At 40.3% G+C, this 17,608-nt stretch overlaps 1 protein-coding gene across 11 annotated transcripts in view; it reads left to right on the forward strand.

Moving 5' to 3' along the window:
- The window catches only part of Mtmr2 (myotubularin related protein 2), a 58,283-nt gene that overhangs the window by 22,838 nt on the left and 17,837 nt on the right, over nucleotides 1-17,608 (forward strand). For 8 of the 11 annotated variants that reach the window (XR_009586725.1, XR_009586727.1, XR_009586731.1 and 5 more), the window contains 5 exons: nucleotides 5,202-5,307; nucleotides 10,150-10,225; nucleotides 14,396-14,490; nucleotides 14,914-15,024; nucleotides 17,461-17,562. Coding sequence is in view for 1 of the 11 variants with exons in the window: in XM_021646380.2 (XP_021502055.1) it covers nucleotides 5,202-5,307; nucleotides 10,150-10,225; nucleotides 14,396-14,490; nucleotides 14,914-15,024; nucleotides 17,461-17,562 (490 nt within the window). In the remaining 10 variants the exon portion in view is untranslated. Of the gene's footprint in view, nucleotides 1-5,201; nucleotides 5,308-5,946; nucleotides 6,073-10,149; nucleotides 10,226-14,395; nucleotides 14,491-14,913; nucleotides 15,025-17,460; nucleotides 17,563-17,608 lie in introns of those variants that run through there. The other 3 variants (XR_009586737.1, XR_009586736.1, XR_009586735.1) reach the window with 2 other exon arrangements.

The following is a 17,608-nucleotide window of genomic DNA, read 5'->3' on the forward strand; positions in this document are numbered from 1 at the left end:
TTTTGTTTTCTAAAGAGGTCAGAGATGATAGGTTTAAACGCCCTGAGGCTCTGGAGTGGGAGTGGATCCTGGTCTTGGGTGATGTACTGGATAGGGTCTTGTAATTGGATGATGATGGGAGAATGGTGTTTAGCAACAGAGGGGTTTTGGGTATCCCAGACTTGAGAGTCCACCTGGGAGATAGGCAAAGGAAATGACGTGTTAGAGCTAGTAGGTTGGGTGGCTAGGAGGAGGAAAGGGGCTACTAGCAGGCAAGCATGGGGTCAGGCAAATGAGGGGAGCAAACAAAATAGAGGCTCCAAGTTTGCCTCCAAGATCCATTTCCAATAAAGGGATGGGACTGGTTGGCACCACAAGGAAAGAATGAGTGGGAGGAACACCCCCTGAAAATGCAAATGAGAGGTGGGGTCTGGTGAGGTTGGTAAGGCTGTCTCCCTACGCCAACAATAGGGAAATGAGAGGTGGGTTCCCAAAACTCCATCAGGACCACATAAGTGGTCCTGGTGTCCAGGAGGAAGGAAATGGGTCGCCCTGATACCTTAATGACTACCTGGGGCTCCCCATTGGAGATGACAATAATCAGACCAAGGGAGCCAGGGTCCCCTTCAGGTCATCATGGTTAACCCTAAAAGATCGATTGGAGGGTGATCTGGGTCTGTTGTTCCCAGGCCACAAGAGACATGGGGGCAGTCAACAGTCCAGTGTCCCTCTTGGTGGCACTTTGGTCATGGTCCAGATGGCCTGCAGTGGTTAGGGCAGACCTAGACCCAGTGACCCTCCACATTTGAAACAGGGACCTAAGATCTTTGAGTCTTGAGAGGCAAAGGAGCCTGGGAAGTCACTGAAGCTGGTTGAACAGCCTTGAACAGCATTTGATATTTTTTGGTTTATGGGCTTTGTCATCTCTCCCACCTTAAAGGCCAGCGCTAAGACATCTGCCTGTAGGGTTATTGGTCCTTTCTCCAAGTGCATAAGTGTGGACCTAATATTAAGGAAACTCTGGGTTTTGGAGGTCTAAATTGGTATAATGTAAGAGGGCCTTTGTGAGGCGTTCTAGGAATTGAGATGGATTTTCATGTTTGTCCTGGAGGACCTCTTGGAGACTGGCCAGGAGGCAAATTATAAACTGATCTCTAGCTAAAATGCCCTCTGGGGTATTGTATCTCTTTGGGGATTTTGGTTGGGACCATCTCAGCCCTGGCCGAGTGTGTTGTGTTTGGTAGATTTCATCTGCATGTGCTTTAGCCTGCTCCCAAACTTGCCTGCACTCTTTGGAAGTTGGTAGTTGGTTAGGATCATATATATGTTGTGGAAGGTGAGACTATAGGATTGGGTAACACACTGAAATTCTTTAATAAAAATAGAGAAAGTAGTTAGAGGTGTAAGATCCCATTTATTTATTTTTTTCTATTTGAGAGATTTCACTTAATGAAAAGGGGACATGTACCTCGACCAGGCTGTTTACCCCAGTAGCCTCCCACAAAGGGAAAACTGAGCTGCATTAGGCTGGATGGGGAGAGATAGAGGGTGTCCCACTTTGGAGCAGGAATGAGAAAGTGGGGTGGGGATTAACAACTGATGGCTGCTGGTGGGGTGAAAGTGGATGCCAGAGTGGGATGGTTAGAGCAGCCTGTTGCTGAAGAGGGAGATGAGGAGGCCAAAGGAACTGGAAGAGAAAGAGCTGTGGGTTGAGGTCATTGGGGGGTGGGTCTTAGCAGGATAAAGAATAGTGAAGGTTTCTTCTTATATAGACTTCATAGCTAGAAGGAGGTGAGTGGGGGAACAGGAACAACAGAGGGAAGACTTGGAGCACAGATAAGAGAAAGCTTGGATATAGGGAGCCTTTTTCCGACCCCCACCTCATCACTGGAAGTAGCTGTAGAGGGCCCTAATAATGTCCAGATCTAGGGTGCTGCTGGGCGGCCAACTTGATTGGTTATATAAGGGGTATTGAGGCCATGTCTGACTGTAAAGGCATTTAAATTTAGAGGCCTTTAAGTCAGGCACAAGGTAGAGTGCCTTGGAGGTTCTCCAAAAGGTATTTGAAATATGATCAAGGACACCGTTTCCTTGGGTGAGGTAGAGGGGAAAGTCCAAGGTGTCCCAAGGACCCAAGGAGGACTGAATTAAGAAAGCACAAATTGAACAGTGGGTTGTCACCACATAGATTGAGGGCCAGGGCTAAAAGCTCAAGGAGATATGGGTACTTGGTACCAGCACTTTCAAGTGAAGCCAGAAGGCAAAAACAGTACTTAGAATCAAACTCAGAGGTGGGTGTCTGTAAAGAGGGTCAATAGTAGCCTTAAAGACTGTGGCTGGCGATACCCTTGTCTCCAAGAATAATAGTGGGGTGCCAGATGATCAACAGGTATTTTCTCAGGTCCAGGGAAGTGTTTACATCAACTGGGAGGGGAAACTTGCCAATTGGCAATGTTTGGCAGTGTTGGATGGGGTGCCCAGCAATAGGTGAGCTGGAAAGTGAGTCTGTTACAGATGGACTGGGGACAAGGGATAGGGTCCCAGTCTGGCTTAGACCCACGAGAGAGGAGTGCACAGGCACTGGGATATTCTACGGAGTCATGGAACCAGTATTATGATTTAGAGGCTGAGTACCTTAGTGGGTATATGTTCAAAGATCATACCATGCAACAGATCTCACACAAGAGGTATTTGAGAGAGGGGTGGTATGTAGAGGCTGCCTTTGAGCGAGGGTGGAAGGGAAAGAAGTCACTGGCTTTTTATAAGGGGTATAGCACATGCACATAGTCTTTTAGGAATAAAAGTTCGAGCATAAATGTTGGGGAGAGTTGTTGGTGGATGCTCTGGACAGAGAAAGTGGGTGGAAGAAACTGAGTAATATGGTAATAAACACATATAACTAAAAGTTGGCTTGAAATAGAAGAATGCCAGGACAACAAGAGTAACAGGGATGTGGTGGTTGACTAATGAAGTGTTGTGCCTAGGGAACTGAGGACCAAAGTGGTATTGGATGATGAATGAAGTCTGTATAATTTGCCCTGAGATGTAGTGCCTTGCCAATTACAAGGTTTTCATTGTCTGGCAACTTACAATTTAAAGGGGAGGTGGCCCTGGCAACTCAGGCTCTCCAGTAATCTGAGGAAAGTGATTAAGTGCAGTTAAAGACTGTGGAAATAGAAGATGGAGAGTTCATTTCCAGCTGGAAGGCCTTGGAACTTTTTGGGGAACCTAGATTTTCATTGAGTCTGATAAGAAAGGTAGCGTGTTAATGTTAATAAATGGACTGAGCTAAAGAAATAGCCTGTGTGGGATGATAGCAGGTTTGGGCTTGTGGAACAATTGGTAAAACTGATCTTGACATGAAGATGAGTCATGAAGAAATGCGGGGCTGGGGAGGACAGTGGAAATTACTCATGTTGTATTAGTAGCCATGGTGACCAGAGCACTGAATACACTTATTACTGGAGAAGAAAAATAAGGGTCCTGAAACAGAGCTGTGCTTCTGTGCTGTGGCACCTTAGTCTGAGAAGCCCAGCAAAAGCAGCACTTGATATGGACAACAGCTTTCAGCAGTCCTGCCAGTGTGTGTGTTTCTGACATAATCACAGGGTACCCTCCAGTTTCATCATTTGTCTGAAATGAGAACTGGCCAGCACATTCTTGCTTAAAGCCCAGAACTAAATCTGAGGCTTTGAGCTGTTTGTTTATTTCTTGTATTTATTTTTTCACGTTGCCTTTAAGAGTTATTTGGTTCCTCAGTGCTACGTGCTACATTGGTTTTCTAGATAATGTAGTACTTATAATTTCTACTTGTGCTTTATTGCTTTTAAAAGTTATTATCCACATTCTCTCAGAAGGTTGTGAGGGTAGTCCTATATGAATTTGAATTTTCTCCAAAAGACCTTGAAGTTGCTGTATTAGTAGGGTTTTATTTAGTTGTAGAGAACAGAAAACCCAATTGCAATAATTGTAGGAATTGAGGTTCACTTATTTTATGTGACATCAATTTTAGGGTTATGGGCATACCTGTAGCTGCTCAGCTCTTCTATAACACCCTAAGAACCCATCCCTTGTCCTGGTAGACTTTTTGTAGGCCCCCTGTTTACAGAATGGGTACTGATATTTTCACCTCAGGTAAGGGAAAGGGAAGACAGTAGGCCTATCTAGTAAGAAAGGGTTTTCATTGCCATTACCAGACTTCCCATCTAATCTCAGTGACCAGAGTTGTCCCTTCTAGTCTTCCCAGCCACAAGAGAACTAAAGCAATTGTGTGTGTCTTCTGAGGCTCAGCACAGGATGCAATGGAAGAGGACAGGACTCTTACGTGGTGTAGCAAATGAACATCAGTTAAATTGTGGCCTTAAGCTTTACTTCACCTGCCAAGGCAAACAGTGTTAAATTCATCAGAAATTAGCTACAAACAAGAAGAACATTTTCAACCTACCGGTTTTTCTTTTTTTATGTTATAGAATTAGATGATTGTAATATATATATTATATAACATATAATATATATGATCATATATATAAAATTTATGACGCACTGTATATACTGTTATGGCCTACTGGTTATAACTACATCCCCCTTTCATCCATTTAAATGAAATAACAGGTGTTTTGCTTGTTTATGCAATAATTTTATTTATTAGTTATACAGTTGGCTCTTTTCAGGACTCAGTTCCTAGGCACTGATTCTTTTAATATTTTTTTTTTACATTTATTTATTTTGTGTGTATATGTGCTTATTTGGGTGCTTGTGCAACGCATGTGTGTGGATGTTAAAGGACAACTTGTGAGGAGTCGGAATTGAATGTATATTATCAGACTTTGAGGGAAGCCATCTCGCCAGCCCCCCCTCTATTGATGTCCTTTAGATGGATGGATGGATGGATGGATGGATGGGTGGATGGATGGGTAGGTGGGTGGATGGGTGGGTGGGTGGATGGATGGATGGATGGATGGATGGGTAGATGGATGAAAGGAAGGCGTTCATCCAAATTATGCTTTTCAGTATTGGGGAGTCTGTTCAGACTTGAGTGGCAAGAATACTTAACTTTTAAAGAACAGAGGCTGCAATTCTCCTGTCTTTCTAGAAACCACTGAATAGGCAATCCAGAATCTACCACAATGAAAATTGCAATAAATATTAGAGTTATTTATCAAACATTTAAAATTAGTCTACAAAGCACCATTTTCCAAACATACTGTTTTTCTATTTTGTAGTGCTTCCACTTCTCATTCAGAGAACTCGGTGCATACCAAGTCAGTTTCTGCCGTGTCTTCAGACTCCATTTCTACTTCTGCAGACAACTTTTCTCCTGATTTGAGGGTATGTATGCTGCTTAAACAGACTGATGATATCCCTGCTGTTCATTGTCTGCCCAACATCATCAGTTCAACTTGTAATAATTAAGTAGGTGATGGCAGAAAATTCTCAAAGCCCTCACTTTTTATAGTTCATCCTAGACCAGGCCAGCAAATATGAATGCTTACTTACTATTAAAAAAAAAAAAAAGAATGATTCATTCTTTAAGGTAGTGCTTTTAAGTCTAAAGATAGTATTTTGTGTAATATGATTTTCCTGATCACTTCCATAACGACAGGGAAAAATAACTAACATGCATTGAGAACTTACAGTAAGCCAACCATTGCTCTAAAGAGCTAAACTGAAATTACCTCTTGTAATAATTCTAGTTTTGTCACTTCCACATAGTATCTCAGATTAAGTAATGTGTCCAGGGCCTCATAGCTAATACTGTAGCTAACAGTTGTATTGCCAGTTGCATTAGTCAGGGTTCTCTAAAGTAACAGAACTGATAGGATGAAAAGCATTTGTATAAAGGGGATTTAATAGAGTGTCTTACAGCCTCTGATTCTAGCAGTCCGGTGAAGCTGTCTCCTGAAGGAAAGGCCAAAAGTCTGGTAATTGTGCAGTCCACAAGATTAGATATCTTCATCAGTCCCTAATTGGGGCTGGAATTCTAGAGAACTCGTAGAGAGCTGCTGTCTTCAGTCTATGTTAGAATCTGGAAGAAGTATATTCTAACAACAGTGAAAGAATGTTTCAGCAACAGGATTGCCAGCAAGAGTGAGGGTAAGCAGGCAAAAAGCAAAAGCTTCCTTCTTCATGTCCTTTTATGTGGGCTGCCATCAGAAAGAGTGGCTTAGATAGGGTGGGAATGATCTAATCAAGAAAATCCCTCACTGGTTACCTAGCTGCTTGGGTTTAGTTGATTCTAAGTTGAAGCCAAGATTAGCCATTACATCAGTGCTCTATCCTGTTGAGTCTTTCTGTATTTAAGTACTAGGGTGATAGGTCATTTCTACACTCTCAGTACCTTTTTAAAGTATTCTAAAAATTTTGTCTTATTTCTACCAAAATTAACCATTTCAGTGGTTCACTGTAGTACTTGGTATATTTATGGATTCATCTGCTTTTCTTTAAGCCTTTCTACAGAGTTTCTTTTTAAACAGTAGATACTTATTTTCATGGTTCTGAAAGATGGGAAGTCTGTTCAGGTGCTGCAGACCAGTGTCTACAAGCATGTTCTTCCTGGCTTGCATCACATATTGTGGAGAATATAAATACCTTCAGTAATGAAGTTCTTTGCTGTTTAGTATTTATTGATAAGTCTTTCGTTTTAATGAATACATGATAACAGAATGGAGATCTATAAAGGTTCTACAATATTTGTCATTGTCTTTTGTGAAACACGGTATTAAAGGCATTTCTGCAGTTCTAGGGCTTATCTTCATAATCTCTGTGTGTGCTGTCCTAATTTTAGTGGCTTCCTGGTGTGATGGTTACAATAGGGAAGAGCACGTGTGTTTAGGACAGGCTTGGCTCTAGTAACAGTGGGTATAAGTCTGTTGTTGCTGTCCTTATTAACATGACAAATATGTGGTTTATATCTATTTTTGTCTGTTATTGGATTAATTAAAATAAAATAGGGCATAAGCTTAATTTTGAATTGTTTTGGTCTACTTGTCAGCTCTTAACTACTTAACAAAAGAATTGGTTCAAAATGTAATTTTTTTAGTTAAAAACAAAATTTACTTCTATTTTCACCATTGCTGCATAAAGCACCATTTCTCAACCTTTGGGTTGTGACAGAGGTTTGGCAAACTTCTATCTCCAAAAATATGTATATTATAATTCATAACAGTAGCAAAATTACAGTTATGAGGTAGCAATGAAAACAGTTTTATGGTGTGTGTCACCACAACATGAGAAACTGTATTAAAGGGTTGCAGCATTAGGAAGGCTTCTCTCATTTTCTTAGGATACACATATGCCAGAAGTAATAAGTGACTGGCTCATGCTTAGACATAATGAGGACCAAAGTGTTCATTTGCACATGAAATATTATTCTTTATTATTCTTTTTAGGGCACCTGAATTTTAGATCAGTGTAGAGTTAAAGAAAAACTGCAAACTGTTAGTAAAGAGTGCCTACATAGTCATGTGCAGGGCTCTACCCTGTCACCATGGCTCTAACCATAATGTTCACCTTAGCCACTTAGTGGTTGAAGTGTTGGGATTATTTAGTGTAGAATATTCTGTCTTCTTATGTTTAGTCTTTGGAAAGAAGCTGTTACATATAGCCCATCTTAGAGAGCTGTGCCCTGCTACCTGATCCAGAGCAGAAGCTGGTGTACATTTTTTGGTACTATTAATGGGAGACACATTTCTCTGCCTTCCCTTGTTTGAGATACTTACCAAGCCATTTACTTCATTGTGTGCCTGTGAATATTAACTTAAACCTCACAGTGACAGTGCACTCAGTGTGGAAGCTCCTACTGGGAAGGTCTTTCATAAAGCCCGCACCCTTGCTGATGGTCTTTACTTTCTGCATTGTGAGATGCTCAGCCAACACCCTGCCCTGGGTGTATCACCATAATCTATTTTTCAGAGAATCCTGTTCCTTTTCTTCTTTTATACCCTGGTTTATTCTTTAACATGTAAACAATGGCTCTTGGGCATATCCTCTTTCAACTCCCCTCTCCTGTTACCCCTGCCACCTCAGCAAGTTGTCCTTCACTTCATGTTCTCTCCCCTCGCTCTCTCTGGTTGTTGATTCTTATACAAGTAACCATAGCCACAGTGAGTTTCCCAGTGTAATGATCATGTCATGTCCAGTAGAGTTTTCCAGAACATTACTTTGCATCCTCTGGCTCTTGCATTCTTCCTGCCCCCGCTTTTGCAAAGTTCCCTGAGCTGTTTCTCTGCATGTGGAGGTGGGATGAGAGGGAGAGCAGAGCATGACCGGGAGGATGGAGACATAGATGTCTGTTTAGGGCTAAGCACTCAATAGTAACTTATTCTCAGCACTTTGACCATTTTCGACTACATTCATTACTGACCAATGCAAAGAATAGCACCTCTGGCCAAGGGCAACACTGGCACCTGTGTACAGACAAATATTTAGGAGGCATCTGACAGCATGACCATGGTTCTGTATCTGGTTTTTAGAAAAGTGGGCTATCTTTCCCTGGGTCAAGATTTAATTTAAAACTTTTTTTGTTTGTTTGTTTTATTATTTTTCTCCCAGTAAGGTTGTTTATCAGTATCACTTAAACTCTGTACTAGGACCTAACTTTACTGATTGTAAATGCACTCTGCACCCTTAATGTGGCTTATTGGAAGGGAGTGGGCTTTGGAGTCTCCTACCATTATGATGGGACCCAGGCTGCTGTTTGTAACTTTGAATAAGATCATGGACATTTGACCTTTATTTCCTTACCTATGAAATGAGGATTAAAAACTTTATTTTTATGCTTTTTAAGGATTTGTTGTGAAATATACAGTTTTTTTTATGTAATTATTTCTTGTGTTACTTTATTTTTTTTTCATCAATTACACTTTATTCATTCTGCATCCCCCCATAAGCCCCTCCCTCCTCCCCTCCCAATACCACCCTCCCTCCTCCCTCTGCTTGCATGCCACTCCCCAAGTCCACTAATAGGGGAGGTTCTCCTCTCCTTTCTGATCTTAGTCTGTCAGTTCACATCAAATAGTAAAAATGGCCATCTTACCAAAAGCAATCTACAGATTCAATGCAATGCCCATCAAATTACCAACACAATTCTTTACAGACCTGGAAAGAAAAATTCTCAACTTCATCTGGAATAACAAGAAACCCAGAATTGCTAAAACAATTCTCTACAATAAAAGATCTTCCAGAGGTATCTCCATCCCTGATCTTAAGTTGTACTATAGAGCAACAGTTTTAAAAACTGCATGGTACTGGCATAGAAACAGAATGGTGGATCAATGGAACCGAACAGAGGACCCAGAAATAAATCCACACACTTATGGACACCTGATCTTTGACAAAGACGCCAAAACCATACAATGGAAAAAGGATAGCATCTTCAACAAATGGTGCTGGTCTAACTGGATGTCTACATGTAGAAAAATGAAAATAGATCCATACTTGTCACCCTGCACAAAACTGAAGTCCAAGTGGATCAAAGACCTCAACATAAAACCAGACACATTAAATCGGCTTGAAAAAAAAGTGGGAAATACCCTAGAACTCATTGGTACAGTTTTTTTTTATATGGATGCAAGATTTTATAATTCTTAGGCATTCAAGAAATACTTGTAGAAAAATGGCAGCTTTATATTGTATGTGGCAGTTGTTAGCTTACAGGCGATTCCCCTAAGCTCCTCTTAGGGACCTAGCAACAGCTTACATCATCACCTGCTGCCACCAGGTGTGCCAGGTGTGTCAGGTGTATGTTACATATGAAAGACTGCCCATCACCCCTTTCTGTCCTGGGCACCCCCTTTTTCTCCTTCTCTGTACCCCCTCTTTTCTGCCATCATAGTTCTGCACCCATCTGTCTGCCTGTCTAAATGTTTAATCGTCTGCTTCTACTCCTTCTTCAGATCCTCATTCCTCTCCCTTCCCCCAATAAACCTCTTTATACCAGATTTGCTGCATCACATAATTTCTCAGAGACACACGTTGGCATGGACGTACCATGGTACTGCCTCGCGGCATTATATTTAATAACAGCAATACTACAGTTTCTATAATTTGATTTGAAGTAATATAATAAGATTATAATTTCAAATAAAAGCAAACAGTCTGAAATGAAATTTAAATGAAAAAAAAAAATAGCCTTTGAATAAAAAATGTTTCTTTCTTACATGCCCCATCTAGGTCCTGAGGGAGTCAAACAAATTAGCAGAAATGGAGGAACCAGCCCTGCTTCCGGGAGAAAACATTAAAGACATGGGTCTGTAGTGAATTTTAAATTTTGTTTCTGACTATGCACAGGTGTTCATTCTCCTGTAGCTTCCAGGCTGTGTGCTGCAAGCGCAGACCCAGAGCTTTGGGGAGTGTTCCTGTCTGGCTATCGGAAAATGTACAAATTTAATGTTACGCTTTTTAAATTGTTGCTGAATTCTGTGAAGAAACATTTTATTATTGTAATATTTATTATTATTTTGAAATACTTCATTCAGACACTGGGGTCACCTAGCTAAAAACATCAAACAAGTGATTTTGATTAAAGTATAGCCTCTCACTTGCTATTTTTTATAGTTTTCTTCCTTGCATAAGCTGAGGTTAATTTTTGGATGAAGTTTTTATTTCCATTGCAGAACAAGCATTTGTATATAGATAGGGTTTGCCTCCCAGTGTAATACTCATAGTCAGAAAACTGTACTTTATATTCTTGCTTTGTTTTGCTTACTCACAAAACAATTATTCATAGGTTTGGAGGAGTAATATGTTGGGGGGGTGAAGAAGATGGTTGCGTAGCTAAAGTAAGCACCATCTTTGGTGTTATGGTCAGTTATATTCTTTTAAAGGCAATGCTTCATTTTCCCTGCACGTTCCTTTGGGTCTAAAATAAGCATGCCAGAGGGAGGAAATGCCATCAGATGGCTGGATAGCAACTACTAAGCTTAGCTTCTTGGCACTGTTTGTCTTTCTGATCTTTACCCTGAGTAGCTCCCTCCATCTTTGTCCCTCTCAGCCCTATCTATGACTAAACTTGACCTGCTGAGCTACTGTTGAGTTAGACATATTATTATCAGTATGGGGTGCTAAGTGCTAGGAGTAGTTATCATAATGACATTTGGAGTAATATTGTGAGAAAGACATTAGCTTGCTTTGTGGGATGAGGGAACTCCAGCATAGGGGGCTTCCTAGCTAATAAAACCAGAGCTCAGCCCATAATGGTTTCTTTTCTGCTGTTCTAAGCCCAGTGCCCGCACTGCTTCCATTACAGTGTGTAGTCTTGCACAACAAGCTTTTATTGGCCACTTTCCTTTAGGTTCAGCATGTCCTGGGACTTCATCTACAACCAGTTTTCTTATTGCTTATTCTTTTCAGCTGATTAATTAGTAGGTTTACCTACATATGGGTTAATGAGTACAAGCACGTGCTTCAACCAGAGCCTCCCTCTGTCCTCCTGCATGTAAACAAGTGCCTCTGTCTCTGAACCTGGCCTTACTATCCCAGGTATCCTTATTTCAAATGTTCTTAAGCCTCAGATTCACTTTTTATCATGCATTCTTGCGCTCAGTGGCTGCTCTCTCTGTTTCTGTGCTTTTGTAATTTAACTGTCCTCCTGGTTACCACATGGGGAGGTATTTGAGTATTTTAATGTAGATACCTATAAGTGACTTGAAGTAGACACAGTTAATAATGGTAAAGAAACCTCCACATGCATGCTGTGGCCATGACATATACATACCCATATACACATATAATAAATGTAATAAAATGCAAAAAATTAGCCCTTATGTGGATAAACCTACTAGTTAGTTATAATCAACTGAAAAGAATAACAAATAAGAATGATTAAATAAATGCTATAGTAATCAATAGTCTCAGAAAATTATAGACTGATACTTCTACAGTGGAATTACTTAGCCTTTAATGGAAGGGTCAGGTACTAAGCAGACAGTGCTATGCTAGGGGGTTAGCTTTTGCTAAGAGGTAGCTTCAAATCCATGGCAAGAAATGTTCTTAGCCAGGAGAACTGGGTTCAAGTCTTAACAATAATTACTGGTCTGGAACGCTGAATGGTTCGCTTTACTTTGCTGCACATTGATACTCTCATCTAAAGGTTGTTGGCAAATATATTCTTATCTTTAAGGCTGACTGAGGCTAAATTACATATGCACAGATGAAAAGCACTTCATAAACTTTAAGCACTGGGTGACCAGTGCTGGCTGACTCTGCTCAGGTTGCTGGTCAGAGTCTCGTTTCTCCCTGGTGTGAACTACTTAAAAGCCATCTTGTTGCTGATTATTAATACCAGAAGACTTTTCTATAAGCCATCTAGCTTCCTAGTAATTCAGATGGAGACCTATTGATTTATTTAACAAGCGTTAGCACAGTAACTTTTCAGGTACGATTTAAACTAGTTTTCTATGGTAGTCTGACTACCTCCCAGCTCTACTCCCCAGGTTACTTGCCAATATTCATCCTGTCTGGGCTGAATCTGCTCCATCAGGCTACGTTCTCTCCATCTTCCTTCTCTTTTCTCCTCCTTTCCTGGCTTCATAGTCACTACCTGAGACCTCAAGCCTAGGGAACTGAAGTGCCACCTACGTCTCTTCTGCCCAGTTACAGGCTATCCAACCTTACTTATTTAACCAAACAGAGATAATTGGAGGGCATAGTTTATACAACATTATTCAGTGTACGTGAGACTGCCTGTCTGGACTGCAGCCAGATCTTGGGGGCCGGAATGTAGCATCTGAATACACGGAGCACCAGAACCTCCAACAGCATCTCTGTGTCCTCAGTGAGAAAGGGTAGAGAACAAAGCAGAGATAGGTGTTGGTGGTGGCAACATTGTTGTAGACCTGTGTGTTTGCACAGTCCTTGCAACTTTATATGCATATGCATGCGTCTTCCCTCTTTGTCTAATAATGAGGGAGTGCAAGAAGGACAGCCTGTGATGGTTATAGAATAAGAATGCTGATTGCTTTTCCTGCAGAAGAAAACTGGCTCTGATATCCTCCAGAACCATTTCAGTGACACTAATAAAAGTTTCTTAGTTAAACTATAAAATCCTAAAGGAAACAAAAACAAAATCTGTCTTTATATAGTGATGGGCTTATTTGATTGCAGAACTTTCCCTCTAAATAAAACATGCATTGAAAATTGATTAAGAAAATGTATCTCACACTTCCTCGGGGAGCTGAGTTGAAGTTTAGGACAATTGTTAAAAGACTGGTTTCATTTCAAATGTTTTACAAAGTAGTCAGCCCTTTAATTAATATGAAAGCAAAGTCAGAAAGTTTCAGCGTCCTACAGATTGTGTAGGTCTTTGTATCCTCCAGAGCCCCCCTGGGAGTTTGTAGAATGTAATGGCGCTTCAGAATTGATTGCATTTGCTTAGGGGAATCTGATGTTTTGCTCTGATAATGGCATGGAGGGAATTTATAATATTTTAACATAAAAAACCCTGTATTAGCTAGGTAGTGGTGGCGCACACCTTGAATCCCAACAGTTGGAAGGTAGAGGCAGGCAGTTCTCTGATCTACAGAGCAGAGTTAGTTCCAGGACAGCCACGGCTACACAGCGAAACCTGTCTCAAAAACAAAACAAAGAAACAAATCCTGTATTGTGTATTACAAGTCTGCCATGTTAAATATGTTTTAAGCTACTAGTTGCACTTACTGTTTAATCGGGTAGTACATGTTTTTAGAAGCATAATACCCTGTATTATGTATCCATCATTCAGTATTTAATAAAACATTGATTATGTTTATTTCTCTAAAATTTGATGTCAGTTACTTGGTCAGGAATATACTATTCTCTTAAAAAAATTTTTTTGTTTTCAAAGAGGCCTGGAGAGTTGGCCCAGTGGTTGCTTCTCCAGCGGAAGACTAGGGTTTGATTCCCAGCATTGTCTGGATATCAGACACACACACACACAAAGTGCACATACATTTATGCAGGCAAAATGCTGATGTACATGAAAGACAAACATTGTGCTATTCTGTCTGCAGTCTGTTAATGCCTCAGAAGTATAGTCAGCTGAAAGTCTTCTAGTATTATGTGTACTATGGTCATTTTAGTTTTGGAGAAATTAGTACAATCTGAACTGTGGCTGAGAATACCAACTGGTCTTGAAAGTGGCCTACAAACTGGAAAATGGGGTTGATCATCACCTTTTTCCTGCCACTCTAACCTCTGACCTGCTTTGTCAGAGGATAAGGGAAAGGGACAGGGGACGATCTTTGCTCCCTCTTGCTGTCTCAGGAAAGGCCCTACCTCTGCCTTTCTGTTTATTCTATAGTTCTTGGATTAAGTCAAAGTTAGAAGCTTGGAAAAAGTTTAGGCTTCTGAAAGTTTTTAAGTAATTTATTTTGTCATAATTAGCCAGTCAGATTAATTTTATAGAACGTGTAAGTAAACTATGCCTTTTTTGTCTTTTTAGCCAAAGATGTGACTTACATATGTCCTTTCACTGGTACTGTACGAGGAACACTGACTGTCACAAATTACAGATTGTATTTCAAGAGCATGGAACGGGTAAGGCTTCTTGGTTTTGCTTTTGCCTGTATATTTGTGTGTATTTGGGATATTTGCTTACTTCTGATCAATTAACTTTTTTTAAAATCATTAAGACAAAGTCTTAATTATGTAGCTATGACTGTCCTGTAATTCACTATGTAGACCAGGCTGAACTCAAACTCAGAGATCTGGCTGCCTCAGCCCTCATATACTAGAACTAAAGGTGTATACCACCACCACCACACCCAACTCACTTCTGGATAATATTTGATGAAAGCATTTATGGTTATGATTTTTAAAATTTGGGGGGAATAGGTATTGGAGATTGAACCCAGGGTACTGTTCATGTTATTCAAGCACTTTACTTAAAAACAAAACAAAACAAAATTGTGTGGTTTTTTTTTGTTGTTGTTTTTTGTTTTTTTTTTTTTTATCTTGTAGGACCCCCCATTTGTTCTAGATGCTTCTCTTGGAGTAATAAGTAGAGTAGAGAAAATTGGTGGTGCATCTAGTCGAGGTGAAAACTCTTATGGCCTGGAGACTGTATGCAAGGTAAATTTTACAATACTGGTGTGTTGTATTTGATTTGAACTTATACTTGACAACTGGTCTAAGTGGATTGCATACTAGGAATGTATTCTTGTAGAAGCAAATGTTATTTGCCATTAAGTCACATCGCCTGGCATTTAATACCAGGTCCTAATCAACACCTTTGCCCATCTTTTTCTTTTTTTTTTTTTTTCTCCTGAGACAGGGTCTCTCTATATAGCTGTCGTAGAACTTGCTTTGTAGACCAGACTTACATCAGACTGAGGGATCTGCCTGCCTCTGCCTCCTGGGATTAAAGGTGTGCACTATTACCATCTGGCTTGAGCACATATGAATTCTAGGCTTCTGTCTTGTTCTCTCAGTGCCCTAAGTAAAATAAACAGTGTGTGTATCATCCAGAACGTTTGAACATATTAATCTTAGAAATTTGTCGAATTTGGTGTTAAAATTATTGACTTGGTAACTGGTATTCTTGACATCATGACCTATGAGTATAATGGCTGTCATTTCTGCATTTCTGTCTTTTCTCTTTAGCAGTAAATAGTGCTTAAAGTATAAGACAGCATGAAAGAGGCTGACTTGAAATTATAACATTTTAGATATGTTGTTCTGTGGACCCATACCATTATGAATTATAGTTGGGTCTTTCCTGGAGAGAGGATAACCAGAGAGGTGATATGTCTTTATAGGAATACACAATGTACAAATGTGTTTTCATAGAATGGTACATTTGGTACTATAGTTTGGCTCAGGTTTGCAGTAAGCTATTTTATTTGTGTTGAAAGTGCACTGTGGAGTGGCTCTGCGTGGTTTTTCAAAATTACTGGTAGTGTGCTATGCCAAGAAACAGCTAACACATTTGTATATTTCTGATATCAGACTTATTAAATAGCAATAAATTTACAACAGTTAGTGGTTTCATCGACAGCAGTGTGTCATATAGTCCCACCTACCCTTTTGGCCTGGCTGAAGGTTCTTTTATTTTAGTCTTAATTGCTAATATTCTCTCACAGGTCACATAGTAACTGTTTCTGTATATTAGTTGGCATATTTATGGTTAACAGAACACAAGTTAAAGAGCCTGCAGTGGAGTTCAGGAGGTTTCAGAAGTAGGCTGAGAGAGTATGTCTGTAGGTAGTGAATCAGACCAGTGCCGGGTGAAGCAAGCTGCCACTGGGTGTGAGGCCAGCCAGGGCAGGAAGTGGGTTTGAGTGACCAGTTAGATTCAGATGGGAGAGCCAGAGCTCTCGGAGTAGTCAGGGATTCTCAGTTCTTGGCACAGCAGCTGTCAGATGATATGGGAGCTATAGGATCCAAGCGAAGGAGTGATATTTTCCATAGTCTGTTGTGTCTGGAAAGTTCTTGGCCTTGGTTTCCCTGATAGGATTTTAAAGCACTACGTGCCCTTGCTGTCTCAACTCAGCACACTGGACTTACAGGGCAGCTCCCTTACTGCCCTCAAGAATAAATCATTTGTCTGTATTGGATGTAATGAACAGGTGCCATTTCTGAGTCCTCCTGAGAGTGCAGTCACCTTTCTTCCCCAGAATGCAGACATTGCTTGTAAAATGGAGTCTTCTGAGGCAAGGCTCAGGATTCAAACCAAAACTTAAAAAGTAACTATTAATGTATTATTATTGTGCAATGTGGAGTAACATAGAGTAGTGCACAGCCTGATCTCAACCAGTAATAAGACCGAAACCAAGTAAAATCAGCTTCTGACTAGGTTGAAATACTTAAATAAAAATGGATACTTTAGAATAATCTTTAATCTCACATTCTTTTACTAAATGCTATAAAATAGCATAAATTTGACTACTCCTGTCATCCTGCCTGAGCATGCGAAATGGCTGAGGACACATGCAGAGTCCCTGAGATCCCAGTGTAAAGCTGCGTCTGCGCCAAGCCTGGATGGTTACATCCAGAAATATTGGGACTTCTATTAGGAATGCCCCTGAAATGGAGGAAGAACTGAAGCCGGTTTGTCCTGTCTGTTCAGCAGAAGAGATGTAAAGTGACCCTAAGAAGCAATAATAAATACAAGAAAGATTGCCATACATGAAGCAAATGTGTTTTGTTTTGTTTTTTTTTTAATTATTTTAAAAATCAAGCTCTAGGAATTGAACTAAGGTTCTTATGCTTGTGAGGCAAGCCCTTTCTTTACCTACTGAGCTACCTTTCTTGCCTAGTAGAGAACAAATGCTGATTGTGGGGGTATTCATCAGTACTTGTCATTGACATCCCCTTTGGCCCCACTGAACTCAGGGGCACAGGTTGATTCTCTGCCATGTGGGAGAGTGCTTCCTGTTTCTTCTGCTCCCTGAAGCTGTGTTTGTATCTTAAATGTAGATCTTAACCTTTACCCGACATTTCCAAGTAACCTCATTTGTTCATTAAAAAGGAACAAAGTGAGTTAATTGGGTACTCTATCTTTTCTAGGATATCAGGAATTTACGATTTGCTCATAAACCAGAGGGGCGAACCAGAAGATCCATATTTGAGAATCTAATGAAATATGCATTTCCGGTGTCTAACGGCTTGGTAAATATGTCTTTCTAATCTGTGTTGTAATTAGTGTGAACAAACT

This window comes from Meriones unguiculatus, chromosome 1 (genome assembly GCF_030254825.1).
Source record: "Meriones unguiculatus strain TT.TT164.6M chromosome 1, Bangor_MerUng_6.1, whole genome shotgun sequence".
Classification (NCBI taxonomy): Eukaryota; Metazoa; Chordata; class Mammalia; order Rodentia; family Muridae; genus Meriones; species Meriones unguiculatus.